Source organism: Lissotriton helveticus, chromosome 2_1 (genome assembly GCF_964261635.1).
Source record: "Lissotriton helveticus chromosome 2_1, aLisHel1.1, whole genome shotgun sequence".
NCBI lineage: Eukaryota > Metazoa > Chordata > Amphibia > Caudata > Salamandridae > Lissotriton > Lissotriton helveticus.
The window spans coordinates 535,821,598-535,839,080 of record NC_136059.1 but is presented as its reverse complement, the minus strand read 5'-3'; the positions used below and the strand labels follow the sequence as shown (position 1 = coordinate 535,839,080).

Sequence of the window (17,483 nt, the reverse complement as noted above, 5' to 3'; positions counted from 1 at the left end):
CTCGCCACTCGCCGGCGTCAATGGCCGCAACAGAGTCGGGGCCCCCAGTCCAGTCACCCCCAGCTCCGGGGGGGCTCAGGCGTCGAGAGGATATACACCCAGGGGGCGCCGCCCGTGCCGGAGCAGCCGCAGCGGCTTGGTGCGCCTGTCGGGCGTGCCCGCTCACCCCAGGGGAGGTAGGCCCCGCCAGGCGCCGGGGTCTCGATTTAGGTCTCCCGGGTAGGGAGGGGCCGCTCCAAGGCAGCGGTGCGCCGCGGCTGGACCTCCAGGCGCCCCCGCTGTCGTAGGGGGCCGTAGGATCTTGATGGTGGGCAATCGCCCCTTAGCTCACCCCGGCCGCCCTCCTGGCCTCTCAAGTGAGCCGCAGGGCTCGCGCCTCCGGTCTCGGTGTTCCGGCGGTCACAGAGCCTCCGCCATTTTGTGCTTCAGGTCCGCAGCTTGGGTTCGGACTCACACCTCGCTCTCAGGGCAAGAAACGGCTTGATCACGGCACCGGAGCAGGCAGCAACATGTCGTTGAGGTCGCCCGCTATTTTCACGGGGTTCCCCAGTCTGTGGCAGGATAGATTCACGGATTACGGGCGGTGGGTCCGGGAGCCTCGTTAGGCTGCCACCATCTCCGTTGGCTGCTAGCCACGCCCCGACCATTGTTCCTCTTAAAATGACTAATCACCCAAGGTCCTCTGCTACCTAATACGGGTTCCCTTGTTCAATGTACCACTCTTTTGCCTGAGGCATCGATTCACTTACTCTCCGTATCTGGTGATGGGGTTCTAGCGGTGCCATGAGTGTTCGCCCGCTTGCGAGCGGTATGTACCACCAGGGAGTCTGGGAGTAGTTGTCTCCGAACAAAGATGGTGTCAGTAGGGGGTTATTTGTGCTTTTTATCCACCCAGGGAGGGATAACCCTGGCTTTGACTGGGCCTTGAAAAATGTCAGGGGCTGGAAGAAGCATGCCCTTAAGCACGGGCAAATATTGGTTGGAGCTTGGGTTGTGAAGAGGGTCTCGAAGAGGAAATCCTATTCTATGGGGACGACAGGCATATCAACCTTGTAGTACGAGGCTGCCCTTGCCGCCAACTTGTGGTGCGAAGTAGAGTCATCTGGAGGGGAGGAGCAGGCTGGGTAGACTACAAGATCAGTGTCCCCTGGAGGGTCCACATCATATGAATCCCTGGCAGCCCCGTGTTCCCCTGTATCGGAGTGCAGTGATTCCGAGATGTATTTGAGAGGGGGTCAGATGGTGAGTCAGGCGGGTCTAGAGAATGCCGTAGTCTTGCTGGAGAAGGAGGGAGTGGTGGTGGCTCAATGTCCGGCATAGGGCTGGTGGCCTTGTCGGACGTTCCTGTGTTTTGCTGGAAATGGGATGTTGAGGGCTTCCTCGAATCTCAGCTGGCCCATGTGGAGATTTATCACCAGATGCCGCTGCTGAGGGATGATCTCATCCAGGAGCTTCTGCAGGATCAGTTCGACTGTCGTTGGCACCAAGGGCTCCGGAGCCAACACTGGAGTCTTCAGGACTGGCACCAATTTAGTTTTTGATGCAGAGGGTTTCAGCTCAGACAGGTGAATCAGCGCCGACTTTAATGGTTTCTTCATTGCCGAGCTGAGGCCACCCATTGCGTCTGACGGGGAGGTTTAGTTCCGACCATGGCTCGAAAGCAGTGGCAGCCCTGAAGCCAAGCTCTGGACGACCACTTGTGGAGAGCTGCTCGACATGTGAGCAGTGTCAAGGGAGATGGAGAGGGGGAATCGTACTCACTACCACTTATGCTGACAGAATGGCCTCGATCTCTAGGTTGGAGCTTGAGCTTGTGTCGGACGAGAAAACCTCCTTGTCAGCGGCCGATGGCTTCACGTGTTCTACCTAGAGGTCCTTGATGCTGAAGGGGTTTAGGGGGTCGTCTCTGCTTCTTCTAGGTACCTTGAGACGACGGGCCCTGTAGTTGCGGAGAGTTTTGTTTGAGTGGAAGGAGCGGCAGGCAGCCTTGTCGTGTTCGGGCGAGGCAGATGTTGCAGACCTGACGGAGATCGGTCCAGGTGTACTTTGCATAGCAGCAAGGACAGATTCTAAAGGGCGTCCCTTCCATCCCAGTCGAGGCATTCTTGAGAAGACTGAAATGAGACTGGGAGGCCCGAAGGGCTAGACTGTGTGTGAGACTGAGAACAACCAAAAAGTCGCTTGAGACAAGGGACGTAGACATCGATCCGAGACAGTAATAGGAGAAATGAGAGTAGAAACAATACTGACAGAGGGAGAGGAAACCGTGACTCAAAAGACTCCTTCGAACAAAAACATCCAGGCCCAACACTAGATGGCAGGAGTATACACAGCATGTGTATCTACATCCACACATGCCACAAATATGTTTCTTCTTTCATATGTTTCTTCTTGCACAGCTGGGGCCCTGGTGAAAAAAGATTAAATGTATTTTATATTTTTATTTAGAGATGTATGTGTGTTATGTATCTAGCCTTTGTATAGCAGTCAGCTGTCACTGATAAAGAGACAAAAATCATGTGTGACTTATAGGGAATTGCTTATGGAGACAGACTGGGTGCAGCATGTGCTTCTTAAGTGTGAATGCACATTTCATGTAACTCAATTAAGAATCTACAGTTTGTACCCCACTGTGTCTTGCCTCCTCCTTTCAAGAGCAATCTTCATCAATGCCACAGTGACCTATTGTGTATATTTACAGTACATGTACTACAGACCTACAGACGTGAGGAGAGGAAGAGGCTATTGTTGTAGTTTAGGGGAGTGGAATGGTCATGATAATGGGTGTATTGAAGAATTACCCTTGCTTCAAAACGTTCTGCCTGCTTTTCTCCCATTCTTTAATGTTCTCGATATTGTATGGCAAAAAGACACAGCTCTGCGGTCCTACTTCTATACAGAGTATAAAAGCTTTAAACAAATCGAAATACAATTAAAATAATCTTCTGTTCTACCATTTTTATGTCAGAGCCACATGTAAAATCATGTCACAGACAATAGAAAACAGAATTTGTATTCACTCTCAAATAAAATAAATGTTTTGCAAACTTTCTTTAATACGAAATGTAGGTTTAGAAATCAGTTTTATATACAGAAAATTCATAAATATAGATTTTATTTCTAACTGTGCAGTCATTTTCTGATGAAACTGATCAGAAAACTTACCAATATAGCAAAGTGTTTGCTTCAAATGGATGTAAACAAAAAAGGTTATTGTCAAATTTAGGGGTACAATAATTTTTTGCCCTGTATTTTGAATCAGTGGAATGCACAAAATATAGTCCAGACTGTGAAACATTTTGTTCAACAAATCCAATTATTAAAAAAAAATATATACATGACAGCCAGAGTACCTAGCTCTTTGCTAAAACATCACTTAACTTTATACAGTTAGTCAAGTTTTCGAAGAGTATGATGCTTGAATGGCCTGTTGAAGACTACTGCACAAGGAATGTGGAGATATTTTACGCATCTGCCCGTTTTACAAAAGTGCATGGCTCTACTCTTTTCAAAACAAAGAGCAAGCTCTTATTCGTGTTTTTGTCATTGTTGTTTCAGTTTTACTCTGTATCAGAGATATCTGAATAATTAACTGCAAATCTGACTTATTTCCTCTCTTCTGCCAGATATTATTTTTGACACTGGAACACAACACGCTAGTGTTATCCAATTCAAAAGAAAAAAAGAACAAATCAGAATGTTTTGTTAAACAAAAGTACAGTATCTCAAATTGGATGGCAAACATACATTATTTCCTGATATACAAGTTATGGTAAAGTCCATATTAGATTACAAAACATATTGATCCGATCTTAACGAAGGATTATTTCTGTCGAGAAAACAGTCCACATCGATCCTTTCGAATTCCGGGCAAGCACCGTTTTCCATTCTTGATAAAACAGAACAGTGAGAGTGCTTTTTCTTTCTGAATCAAAGGGGTAGGTCTAGAGGGTTTGTCACATGATGTAAGTCCTGTCTTTGTAATATGTCACAGAGTCCATTTGTTTGGTCATAACTAGAACATCGTTAAATCCTGTGCTGAGGCCAGACATGTGCTGGAAATATTCTTCTTTCTCCACTTGAACAGTCAGATTGTTAACGCCAGCATCTTTGAGAAAGGATGTCACCTTTAAGTAAGAAAACAAGAAATGTATAAATTCAACCATAATAGATTTGATAGTGTCATAGTAAACATCACAAGATAAATAGGTCCTAAATATGAATGCCCTTAGTCAATTTGTTCCTTTGGCAGAGAAAAGAGAAAATAGTTAAATCACTTCCCAACGATCAACTAACAAGCCAACATAACTCATGAGCCTTCCTAACAAGCAATACTGATGATGCATGCCAACCAGATACACTCCCATATCCTACCTGCCATGGCCGCTTCGCTTTTAACCATAAGAACTGGCTGCCTGTAGGTTAGATTACACAGTGAAACCCTGTTGCACCATAAGGTATAACACAAAGAATATTGTGCTTAGAAAACAAGAACCCATACCTAAGGCATCAGAATGTGAGCAAAGCATGGAAGATTACACTTTCTATTGGCATATGATGTGCTATGGAAGAGAATGAACTTCCCAGGAGATAGCACTGTTCCCCTACTGTGAATCAGTCAAGACTGATGATCGAAAAATGGTCAGCCTGGTGCGCTGCTAGGGAAAAAGGGTAGTCACTAACATCTAAGGAAAGAAACCCGGGCTTTCCTCCGACCTGGAATGAAAAGAAAGGTATGGTCTTTCATGATTTGATTTTTGATTTGATTTTGTGATTTGTAGAGCGCTCGAATGCCCGAAGGCATCTTGGCGCTGTCAAAGATAAAAACTGACCGATAGTGGATCTAGTGTGCCCCCAGGCTAAGATGAGAAAAGCCAGGTTTTTAGGTTCTTACGGAAGGACCACAAAGAGGGGCTGTTTTTCAGTTCAACGGGAAGCTTGTTCCATGTTTTTGCCGTGTTGCCTATGAAGCTTCCCCCCCCCCCCCCCACCTTAGCGGTTTGAATCTGGGGGTCACGAGGAGCTTAGCACTACTAGATCTTAGAGTCCTGGTTGGTTCATAGGGTTTTAGGCTTCTTTTTAAGAAGAGTGAGCCTGAACCATGCAATGATTTGTACACTAGGCATGCTGACTTAAACAGAATTCTTTTTTCTACAGTGAGCCAGTGTAGGCCTCTCATTTTTTGAGCTACAGGTTCGAACTTGGGAATGTTCAGAACCACCCTGGCTGCGGCATTCTGGAGCGGCTGAAGTTTTAGTAACATCTGTTTTTGTAGCCCTACATATAGAGCATTGCCGTAATCTAGTTTGGAAAGCACTAGCAATGTAACCAGGGGTTTAGAGGTGTCAGGTGGGATATATGGTAGCAATTTCCTGATGAGTTTCAGCGTATACCAAACAGATGAGGAGAGGTTATTTATTTGTTCTTCAAACGTTAGTTTGGAGTCAAATATGACACCTAGGTTCCTTACGTTGTCCACCGGCGAAGGACATCTGCCGAGGCTAGCCGGCCACAGAGGTTAGACCAGATGTCTGGGTTGGCCCCCAGTAGCATAACCTCCGATTTTTCGCTATTTAATTTTAAGCAGTTGTCCTGCATCCAGTGGCTGACCTGGTCCATGTAGAGTCTGAATCTGTTCGCGGGTTCAGTGGTATTGTTTGAGATATACACCACTATTTGGGTGTCATCCGCGTAAGATAGAGGGACGAACCCACAGTTCCTGATGATGTTGGCTAAGGGGGCTGCATATAAATTAAAAAGGAACGGGCTCAACAACTGATGGTTCGAACTCCCTGTTAGTACAGTCAGGGAGTTGGTAACATCTGGAGGTGGACCCCTATATAGCAACGACCGGATCCTGTGGAGCATAATCCTGACACTAGGAGTCGAGCAGAGGAGGTAAGGAGCAAATGTTTACAGTTTTAAAATCACCGTAACATCAATTTTAACAGTATTAAAATCACCGTAGCATCAAGTTAACAGTTTAAAATCACCGTTAAAATGCGCCTGAATAGTCTAAAATCACCATACAGTTGCTAAAATATGAGGAGGGAATAGTATTTGAAAGCGCAAGTTACCAGCGCCAGCACCACTAGTCACAGCGGCAGTCTCAATCTTTATGGACCCCCGTATCTGCCCTGACAAGCTATTTGTAGTCCCAGGGTTTCAACGACTAGCCCGCTCACCCCTATACTGCACTCCCAAGCCGGAAGTGCTGTGCTCGCTACCTGCGCCCTCCGCCCCCTCCGTACTATCGGCACTTGCCGTGACGGACCAGGGAGCTTTGGTGGGTAGTTGCAGTCTAGGAGTCGAGCAGAGGAGGTAAGGAGCAAATGTTTACAGTTTTAAAATCACCGTAACATCAATTTTAACAGTATTAAAATCACCGTAGCATCAAGTTAACAGTTTAAAATCACTGTTAAAATGCGCCTGAATAGTCTAAAATCACCATACAGTTGCTAAAATACGAGGAGGGAATAGTATTTGAAAGCGCAAGTTACCAGCGCCAGCACCACTAGTCACAGCGGCAGTCTCAATCTTTATGGCCTGGAGGAGTTTAGGATAGATGGACTTTACGTTTAATGCACATCAAACGAGATGATCACCCATGGTGTGATACCCAGTGGCTGTGGTGGAGTAAGGAAAAGCTGAATTCAAACGTTTATATACAAGAATCTTGTTAGAAAAACACATGTTACATAACATTTATAGGAAAAACACTGATGTTATAAAACGAATAGTTTTCTTACCTGTCGGTGTAGTTTTGCAGCTTGAAGATCTTTCTGGATTCACTATGCTGTGCATTATTCCGCGGTCTTGTGGTTGGGTCCGGATTCGTAGTCTTTTATTTTTTTTCTTTCTTAGCCCAGGTGGGCGTCGGCGTCACACCCCCTTGGGTGTATTTCCGGTGACGTCGGCATGCTTCCTGCGGAAGCTCCCACTCTTGGGCGCCATCTTCGGGTTCTTTTTTTCCGTGTTTCTTTCGTTTCCGAAGTAATGGCAATGTTCTATTTAGTTGGTATTTACAGCTTTGTACTTTTAAAGTCCTTTCTTTAGTTAACCACCTCTTCTCTCTCCAGCCTCATCTTTCTGGCGGAGGTGGGTGGGTTCGCTAGTGAATCCAGAAAGATCTTCAAGCTGCAAAACTACACCGACAGGTAAGAAAACTATTCGTTTTGCAGCGTGAATCTTTCTGGATTCACTATGCTGTGCATAGATTTTGTAGCGGTTTCTCATCTCTGTGGCGGCTGGGTGGAAGATGAGCGTTGGGTGTTGAATATGTGCTGTAGCACCTTCTGTCCAACTTGAGCTTCCTTGTTCATTTGTATGTCCACACAGTAGTGCTTCGTGAACGTGTGCACCGAAGCCCATGTTGCCGCCAGGCATATGTCCTCTATGGGTGTGTTAGCCAGGAAGGCTATTGTAGCGCCCTTCTTCCTGGTGGAGTGGGCACGTGTCCCCTCTGCCAGTTCTTGTCCTGCACGCTTGTGGCAGATTTGAATCGTCTGTGCGATCCATCGTGCAATGGTCTTTTTGGTTACTGCTTTCCCCATGAAGCTGTTTGCGAATGGCACAAAAAATTGTTTTGTTTTCCTGTGTCCCTTTGTCCTTTCAATGTAGTGCATGACTGCCCTTCTGGCGTCCAGGGTGTGCAGAGCTCGCTCTGCGCTAGTTGTTGGTTTTTGGAAAAAACTCGGTATCTGTATAGACTGGTTCATGTGAAATTTGGATACCACCTTCGGCATGAAGTGTGGGTCAGTCCTCATCACAACTCTATCATTGTGTATTTGTATGTAGGGTTCTTGTAGCGTCAGCGCTTGAAGCTCGCTTACTCTGCGTAAGGACGTTATTGCAACCAGGAAGGCTGTTTTCATAGTTAGCATCTTTAGGGAGGCCTTGTGAAGTGGTTCAAAAGGCTCTTTCATGAGTTCCGTTAGGACTGTGTTCAAGTTCCATGCAGGTGGCGGCACCCACTTGGGTGGTGCGATCCTTTTCGCTCCTTCTAGGAATCTCTTCACCACCTGTGATGTGAAGAAGCTCCTGCACGTTTCTCCCCTTGTGTAGGCGACTATCGCTGCCAAGTGAACTCTTAAAGAGGATGAGCTAAGGTTCTTCTCCAGCAAGTGCGTCAGGTACCTTAGCACTGTGGAGTCCCTCTTCATTTTATTGTGGAGTCTTTCCTGTCTGCACCATATTGTGAATCTTTTCCATTTCGCAACGTAGCACTTTCGAGTGCTGGGCCTTCGTGCCTCCCGAAGTACCCTCAGGGTGCTTTCTGGTAGTCTCAAATGTGCGAACTCTATGTCCTCAGGAGCCACGCTACTAGGCTCATGCTCTCTGGCTCTGGATGTTGTACCTCTCCGTTCTGCATGGAGAGTAGGTCTTTCCTCCTGCTGAATCTGTGGGGTGCACACTGTGTCATCTCCATGATCTGCGAGTACCATGTATGCCTCGCCCACTGCGGTGCGACCAGTATCAGTGTCATGTTGCTCGCTCTGCACTTGCTCAACACTCTGTGCATCAGTGGTATCGGGGGAAAGGCGTAAGCAAATTTCCTTGACCAATCTACCCATAGGGCATTCCCCAGTCACCCCTCCTCGGGCTGCCTGGATGCGAAGTTTTGGCATTTTGCATTCTGGCGTGTGGCAAACAGGTCCACCGATGGTGTCCCCCACCTGTCGAACAGGTACCTTGTCTCCTGAGCATTGAGCTCCCACTCGTGGGATGCCGATGTCTGCCTGCTGAGCCAATCGGCTTGTATGTTGTCCTTCCCTGGTAGGTGTATGGCTAGCAGGTCTATCTTGAGAGGAATGGCCCATCTCCATATCTCCTGCGCCAGTGTTGAAAGCGGTGCTGACTGTGTGCCCCCCTGCTTGTTGATGTAGAACATCGCAGTGGTGTTGTCTGTTTGTATCAATACCTTGTGTTTGTACAGTCTTGTTTGAAAGGCTTTCAGTGCAAGGAAGATTGTCTTCAGTTCTAGGTAATTGATGTGCTTTGCCGCATCTGTTGTCGTCCACAGTCCCCTCACCTTGAGCTCCTCCATGTGAGCGCCCCATCCCTTCAGGGATGCGTCTGTGGTGATGGTCACTGTTGGCGTTGGGGGCGTTAGAGGCTTTCCCTTTGTTATGTTCTCCATGGTCCACCATGCCATCTCCTTCTGCACTGCGTGCGTTACAACCACTAGATCCTCCCAACCGCCTGTAGCTTGTGACCATTGTTCCTGTAGCCATTCTTGAATGGGTCTCATGTGGAGCCGTACATTTGGTACCAGGTGGATGCATGATGCCATCATGCCCATGATCTTGCTCGCAGTCCTCACTGTCCGAGCTTGTCCCTTCCGGTAGAGGCGTGTTTCCTTCACCAGCGCCCTCGCCCTCTTCTCGCTGGGGAACACCTTGCCCTGTAAGGTGTTGATCTGTGCCCCCAGGAAGATCTTCACTTGTTCCGGCTCCATTGAAGATTTTTTCCAATGGATGGAGAACCCCAGGCTTATGAGCGTGCTCGTCACTGTCTGTGCGTGCTGCTTGCCTTTCTGGTATGAGTTTGCTTTCACCAGCCAGTCGTCCAGGTAAGGGTATACGTGTATTCCTTGCCTTCGTAGGTGCGCTGCGACTGCTGCGAGGCACTTTGTGAAAACTCTTGGTGCTGATTTCAGTCCGAAGGCCAGTGTCGTGAACTGGTAGTGGCTTTCTCCAATGGTGAACCTGAGCATGTGTTTGTGCTTTCTGTTCATTGGGATGTGCAGGTAGGCGTCTTTGAGGTCTATTGTGACCATGAAGTCCCCGGTCTGCAATTGTGGGAGCACCTCTTGCAGGGAGGTCATTTTTAATTTTTGCGTTCTTATGAATTTGTTCAGGAACCGTAAGTCCAGAATGGGTCTCATTGTCTCGTCTACCTTTGGTACCAGGAAGTACATTGAGTATATTCCTGTGTTTCTTTCCTTGAAGGGTACCCGTTCTATGGCCTGCTTCCGCAGGAGTTCCTTTGCCTCTTCCTGAAGACACTCTAGCTGCTTGCTTGCTAGTTGTTTTCTTTTTGGTTTTCTGCTTGTTGGCCTCCCCTCCAACTCTATGCAGTATCCGAATTGGATAATGTTGAGGATCCATTTGTCTGATGTGATTTCCCTCCACTCTCGGAGGTAAAATCTTAATCTTCCTCCCACTGGTGTCATGTGGTCGTAGGTGTCTAGTTTGTCTTGACCCATCTGTACGTGCTGCCCCCTGGGATCTTTTTTGAGGGCGGGCACACGGAGTTTTTTTAAGTCAGTTAGAGGCGGGCTGCTGCCCCCCTCTTCTATTTTGTCCCCGTCCATTTCTCCCTCGAAAGGACTGGCCTCTTTGTTGGTACTGCCAGGACTGCTTCTGCTGACCATGCTGAGCCTGCGAGTCTGCCTGGTGCGTTTGCTGGAAAGCCTGGTGTGATGTACCTGGCTAGTTTCCGCCTCTCCCGCCGTGCCTCCGTGACGGGGTGCCCCTCTTGTTCCCTCTGAACTGCAATGCTCCCATGGATCTTGCTGTTTCGTTATCTTTTTTCAGTTGACTGAGCGTTTCATCAACTGTTGTTCCGAAAAGCGTGTTGCCGTTGAACGGTGTGTTCAGGATGCTGTGTTGCACCTCCGGTTTGAAACCTGAGATCCTGAGCCAGGCGTGCCTCCTTTCCGTGACACCCATCATCATGAGCCTGCTGGCTGTGTCTGCCCCATCCAGGGCCGTCTTAAGGCAAGAATTTGCCGCGTTTTTTCCCTCTTCAACCAGCTTTTCGGCCTTCTGCCTGGCATCCTGGGGCAGGTCCTTCACCAACTGCCCCAGCCCCTCCATGATCTGGTACATGTGCCTGTTTATCAGTGCGTTGGAATTAGCCATGCGCCAGTGGGTCGCGGCATTCTGTTCGATCCTTCTGCCCACCAGATCCATCCTTTTGCTCTCCTTATCCGGTGGCGGGCCCGAGGTAGTGGGTACGTTACCCCTCCTCCTTGCTGTGGCCGTGATAATGGAGTCTGCGGAGACCGTGCCCTGAATGTAGGCCGGGTCCTTTGTGGAATGTTTGTACTTCTTCTCAGTTCTGGGAGTTACTGCCTTGCATGTTGCGGGCTCCCTGAATGCTTCCTTCCCCTGAGCCAAGACGCTTTCGAGCATTGGAAGGAATTGGCTCCTCGTTTGTGTTGGGAGCAATGTTTATAGAAGGAAGTCTGCTTTCTGCTTCTCTTCGTCGAGCTTGAGCTTGAAAGCTGCTGCGGCAGATTGTATCACTGAGTTGTAGGCCCCGATGTCGTCCGGCGGCGAGAGCCTCGAAGGGTAAGTGTCGACCACCTCCTCCGGGCTGTCGGTGTCGACATCTATGTAATCTACCTCCTGTAGGTCAGAGGGTGCCGACTCTGTGTCCGTCCTGCTTTCCTCTTCCTCCCCATAGTTGTAACTATCGTAGGGATTCTCGTACTCCTCCTGGTCGTCGATCACCTCGACGTCCTGGTCTTGTTCCTCGGCGACTTCGGCGATCTCATCTTCCTCCTCGACCGCCTCCACCACCGGTGGCTTGGTCTTGTGAGGGATCGTGAAGGCTTTCATCTTTGCGTCGAAATCTTTCTTCCGCTGCATGATGTTCTCCATTTCTGCCTCGAGGCGCCTTCTCTTCTTATCCATCTCGGCCGCGTGTTCCGCGTCGGATGGGTCGGCCGTTCTTTTCGGCGGATGGCTCGTCGCCGTGCCTTTCGGTGTCGAAGTTTTCGACGTCGACGTCGAACCGGATTTTGGGTCTCTGGTCGTCGTCGTCAGTTTTGGGTCCTTCTCCCTCGGCGTCGATCCATCCTTTTCGGGGACGATTTTCGACGTTTTCTGCTGATCAGCAGCTCTCGGCGCCGGGGACTCCTTCTCGGAGGATCCGCTGGGCCTGGGAGTAGTCGCGGACGCCGCCTTTTTTGGCGTCGGCGCTTTCGGGGTCTTTTTTCTAGACTCAGAGTCTCTCGGGTTCTTGGGGGCCGAAGAGTCTCCTACCTTGTCAGAAGTCTTCGTGTAATCGGTCTCTACGACCGTGTAGCTGTCGTCTTCGGCGGCAGCGTTGTCTTCTTCCTCGGAGGACATCCCCAGCTCGTAGAGTGATGGAGTCGGGGCCTTCCCCTGCAGGGTGGCGTGTGCTACCCTCTGCCTCTCTCTCACACGAAGGGTCTTCGGGGCGAAGGCGGAACAGGCGTTGCAGTCTCCGCTTTCGTGGTTCACCGGTAGGCAAAGGTTGCATACCGGGTGCTGGTCCTTCTGCGCGTACTTGTGGTGGCAGTTACGGCAGAACTTGAACGGCGTGTTGTCCATCATCGAGCGTCCAGGGCCTCTCTGGTCGCGTGTTCGTCGACGGTCGTCGAGGATCTCGATGAAAAACGCCTTCTCCTTGCTGACTTTTCGTCGATGAAGTCCCCTGGAGTCTTCAGATGACTTCTCCTCGTCTTTTCTGTATTTTCTTTCTTCTTTCTCCAAAAATGTCTGGAGCCCAAACGGGAACGATCCAGACCCGACCGCGGAAAAAAAAGAATCTGAAGATGGCGCCCAAGAGTGGGAGCTTCCGCAGGAAGCATGCCGACGTCACCGGAAATACACCCTAGGGGGTGTGACGCCGACGCCCACCTGGGCTAAGAAAAAAAAAAAAAAAAGAAAAGACTACGAATCCGGACCCAACCACTGGACCCAACCACAAGACCGCGGAATAATGCACAGCATAGTGAATCCAGAAAGATTCACGCTGCAAAACTACAATGTTTTTCCATTTTTTAGGGGTTCGGTGGTGTGGACAGTTGACAAATGATTGTTATAACTGGAGACCCTCCCCTTAAAATGCAGTTGCATCCAGCCGATCTGTTTTCCTGGCATAGGCCCACCGTGGATGGGCTCCAGGCACCGGCTCTCACTTGCGCTTTTCCTTTCTTTTCCCAAACAATACAGAGCAATTCCACACCGTATGTAAAAATGACACCGCCTCCCTATCACAGCGTTGGCATTGAGGGGATGCAATGACTCCCATCCTCCAGAAACGAAAGGCATGTGGAATATGGACATATTTAAATTGAATAACAAGGTATCTAGAGGACACTGCAGAACCCCTAGGACTTGCTATAGCCTCTGCCCAATCGTCATCGGTCAATTCTGGAATATCATCTTGCCATGCTTTCCTAGTCTTATGGAGAATCGTGGTGTAGTGTGTTGACATGGTTTGGTAAATCTGCCTAATTTTGTGTACGCCCGAGTCGCCCATAAGGAGACAGCCCTCTAGCGGGTGGAATTCAGGGAGGTCATCTAATCGCTGAAGCACTGAAGTGAGAGCGTGGCGTAGTTGGAGATACTTATAAAACTGAGTCTTATGAAGATGGAACTCGTCCTGAAGTTGCTAAAAGGATTTTAACATAGTACCCCGCATAATATCCCCTAGTGTGATCCCACTGACGGAACCCTGTCAATGGTGTCACCTGGCGTAAGTAGGTACCCTGCCACAATGGCGTTGTCTCGGTCAAGCGCCCATGCCAACCCATTCGCCGGACCGTATATCTCCACAGCCGTATTGTCGTTCTGCTGGCATGGGGTAGAGAATCAAGTTTCTGCACACTGTATAACAGCCTTAGGAAAGGAATCCCTTCCATAGCTGTGTGCTCCAGGGCAAACACCGGGTCCATGGGTGTTTTATACCACCAATCATTAATGACCAGGAGTTGGGAGGCCCTGTATTACGAGTATACGTCGGCAGCAACTGGGAACAACACTGATTTGGAAGGGTTGGTATGAAGGCTGGTGGCCTGGCCAAAGACTCGAAGAATTTGCAAAATACGTCGGCCTAAGATCCGTGGATCCATCATGAAAAATAAGACATCGTCTGCATATAATGCTATGAGATCTGGTTCTGATCTTGGCCAGTCAAAACCTTGGAGAACCGGATCTTGGCGAACCCATATCGCTAGGGGTTCTACCGCCAAGGCGTATAGGAGTGGTGACAGGGGACAGCCCTGTCACGTGCCGCGGCTGATGGGAAAAAAGGGAGAGCCATAACCGGCGATACGCACTAAGGCCATAGGTTCTGTGTAAAGCAGGCGTACATATGCCAGAAAACGCGGGCTGAAGTTGCTCGCCTCCAAAAGCTGGAATAAATACTCCCAGCTCAGGGAGTCAAAGGCCTTGTCTATACCGGCGAGGAGTATGGCTGCAGGGCGTTCTCGCTCCGGGCCCAATACCATAGCATTATGGACCCGGAGAATAGTATGGCGGGTGGCTCGGTGTGGCATAAAACCAGATTGATCCAGGTGGATCAGATCTTGAATGCAGGTCCGCAGATGATTTGCCAGGACTTTCCCCAGGAGTATGGATTCAAAATTAATTAGGGATTTAGGACCGTATGAGGATGGATCTTCTGGAAGGTGACCAGGCTTTAAGAAGAGGACTATCTCAGCTTGGCATCAGTCTCTGGGTAACAGTTGCCTATCAGGGCCTCGTGTATTGTGTCTAACAGATGTTGGCCCAACTGGACATATTAGAGCAGAGGAATTCTATGGGGAACCCATTAGGACCAGGGCCGGGCCGGTTCGCAGTTTGTGCCACTGTTAAGTCGTCCACGGTAATGGGGGAATCTAAGTGGTCTAGCATCTGATCTGTCAATCTCTGGGGGGCATGTCTCAAAAGAATTCTGCTATGAGGTACTCCGAAAGCTGATCCCGCCGTGCGTATAGTGTGGAGAAATGTAGTGCAAATTCTGTAACCACTTCTGCAGGGGACGTATGTAGGACTCCATCACCACCTCTAATGGTTGGGACTATGGCTGGGGTGCTCCCTGTCTAACAGAGTCTATGTAGCATTTTACTCGATTTGTCCCCCACTGGTATATTCTGTGTTGGGACGCCAACCAGATATCTTTCGCCTCTTCTATAAGGTGTTGGTGCAGCTGTTATTGTGTGAGGGATAGGTTACAGTGAATGTTGGGACTGGGATCCAACCTGTATTGCGGTTCTAGTGATGCACATTGGGTTTTCAGCTCTGCCCTCTGAGCGGAGGGTTTGCGTTTGTCAATTGCCCTGTGACTAATATCTACCCCTCTAAGTGTGGTCTTACATGCTTCCCAGAGGGCCTCTTTGGCCGCAGCTGAGTCAGTGTTCAGATTGAGATATTCTTGAAGCGCTGAGTTTAGGCACTCTTGATAGTCAGGATCTTGGAGGTGCCATGGGGACATTCGCCACCTGAAGAGGGGCTTCTGAATGTGCAACTGAAGTGTCACCCAGACCGGGGAATGGTCAGACTAGCCCCATGGAAGGTGGTAGACCTGGGAAAACCTAGAGATGTAGTTTTGTGGTGTAAATATGTAATCTAGACGAGACATGGAGCCATGAACCGTGGACGTGTATGTATAACCTGTCTCAGTGGGATGGTATTCTCGCCATATGTCTGCCCATCCCAATGTCCCAGCAAGTAATGACAACTTAGAGGCCGCGGCGGAAGAACCCACACCTGATCCCAGTCTCCTATCTAGCGGTGTCATAGTGCAATTCCAGTCCCCTCCCAGAAGGGATAGGCCCTCTGGGAGTTCGTCCCACTGACGAGTAATGCTTTCCATAAGCGTGTTACCCAAAGGTGGGGGTGCATAAATGTTGCTCAGATTAAGTGTTTCCCCATAGTGTGTGCCTGACAAAAGGGCATATCGTTCCCCGGGATCAACTTGGTGTTTAATATGGATGTATGGAACACGGCGGTGAATGAGAATGGCTGTTACTCGAGAACCCCTAGTGAATCCCGCATGAAACACCTGTAGATATCCATACGTGGCTATGCACGGATCCTTATTACCCAATAAATGAGTCTCCTGTAGGAGGAGAATGTCTGGTCCATAGCGTTTGGCCTGTTGCAGTACAGCCCCTCTTTTTATTATGTTAAGCAGCCCTCGGACGTTCCACGTTATTACCGTTAGATCACCCACGTGGGAGACAGCCGGCTGTATGGCCATATGTGAAGTTTAGGACAATTAAGCTGGCCTGCCTAATGGAGAAGGGGGATAAGCGCCTGCGTGCATGAAGAAAACTGGAAATGACAGGACCCTAAACCCAGAACCTCCCACTACCAAGAAATCAGAGCATCTGTCGCGGTAAGAAACGGCCCAGGACCCAAACCACAGATCCCAGGGCTCCCTCCAATGGACCCCGACATTCCCATATAACATTAACAATGGGGTATAAGTGCCTGGGACAGGTCAACCACAGTGTACAGAGTCCACCTCAACTCGGTGCAGAGTAGATGAGATAATTCCAAACTGCAATAAGTCAAACATGATCAAGTGCAAGCCACGCAGGGTGTAGATTAATCAAGACGCAGGCTCAGGGCTGGAGGATCGTGGTGTAGAACCAGGCGGCGGGGAGTGAGGCTTCAGATGTGCCCACTCATCAGACCAGGCAAAGACCGCTTCAGGCGAGTCAAAGAAGTGAGTCTCGGAGCTATATACAACACGGAGCCTGGCAGGATAAAGCAGCATATATGAGATATTCAGGTCTCGTAGCCCCTTTTTTTGCTGCTGTGAAGGTCTGCCTTTCCTGCTGGATCATGTTATAAAAACACGGGTTGACCCACGGGTTGACCCAATAAGTCGCTGGGACCTGGGTGATCAGTAATACAAACAAAATGGTCCTAGATACTAAAATAAATAAACTATGACTGAGAAATTTTTAGAAAATATAAACAACATTGTTTTTATTCACAACGTATGACATGAAGAATCATTCATAAATTTCATCCATATATAAACATATTTGATGCCCCTATGAAAAGGACAGGGAAGGGTAGTGTTGGATAGTGAGGGTAATGGACTGAATATGAAAATGGTCACTATGACCTCAATAAACTAGAAATAATAAATGTTTAACACACTTGAAAAATCACAGTTCCTAAGTTCATTCAGAAAATGTCATGCCTAATCAAAACACAAATAATACAGCAAAGAAAAGGCTGAAAATGCAGGAAAGTGTCGACGTTTCGACCCAAAACAGTGCAGGTGTAGGATAAGACCTTGCCGACTGAGTTGGAGTAACAGAACCCCCGTTAGAACACGCATCTATCCTTTGAAGATTCTTTAAACAACGGCCGTGACCTCCGTGACTCTCTATAAGAGGTACCAGCGAGATAGTGGTAAACCACTTTAACCGCATGCGTGCGGGCGGAATTCCGCTCGTACGCTGAGATTTTTTAAAGCGCACTTTACATGACGAGCTGGGCTCGTCATCAGCGTGCGAGGAGGCTACGCCATGACGAGCCCAGCTCGTCATCAGCGTGGAAGGGGTTAAGAAAACTGATATAACCTACCGTGATTATTTATCTATCAAGACCCCCACATTAGAGCACAGCATTCTGTACTGTGTCAGAACAAGACAGATTGTTGTAATTGGTGAGACCAAGCATATATGAACTTTCACGGTCCTGTTACCCCACTAAGATCTCCAGGATCCTGATTCACGTGTCTGATAACTCCTCATCCTT

The 17,483-nt window shown here is 48.7% G+C and overlaps 1 protein-coding gene across 1 annotated transcript in view; it reads right to left on the bottom strand.

Moving 5' to 3' along the window:
- Positions 1-3,036: 3,036 nt before the first annotated feature.
- Positions 3,037-17,483, bottom strand: part of SLC30A5 (solute carrier family 30 member 5) — a 311,396-nt gene continuing 296,949 nt past the window's right edge. Inside the window, exon 16 of the mRNA XM_078675193.1 lies at positions 3,037-4,127. Coding sequence (XP_078531319.1) covers positions 3,957-4,127 — 171 coding nt within the window. The 3' untranslated portion in view covers positions 3,037-3,956. The remainder of the gene's footprint in view (positions 4,128-17,483) is intronic.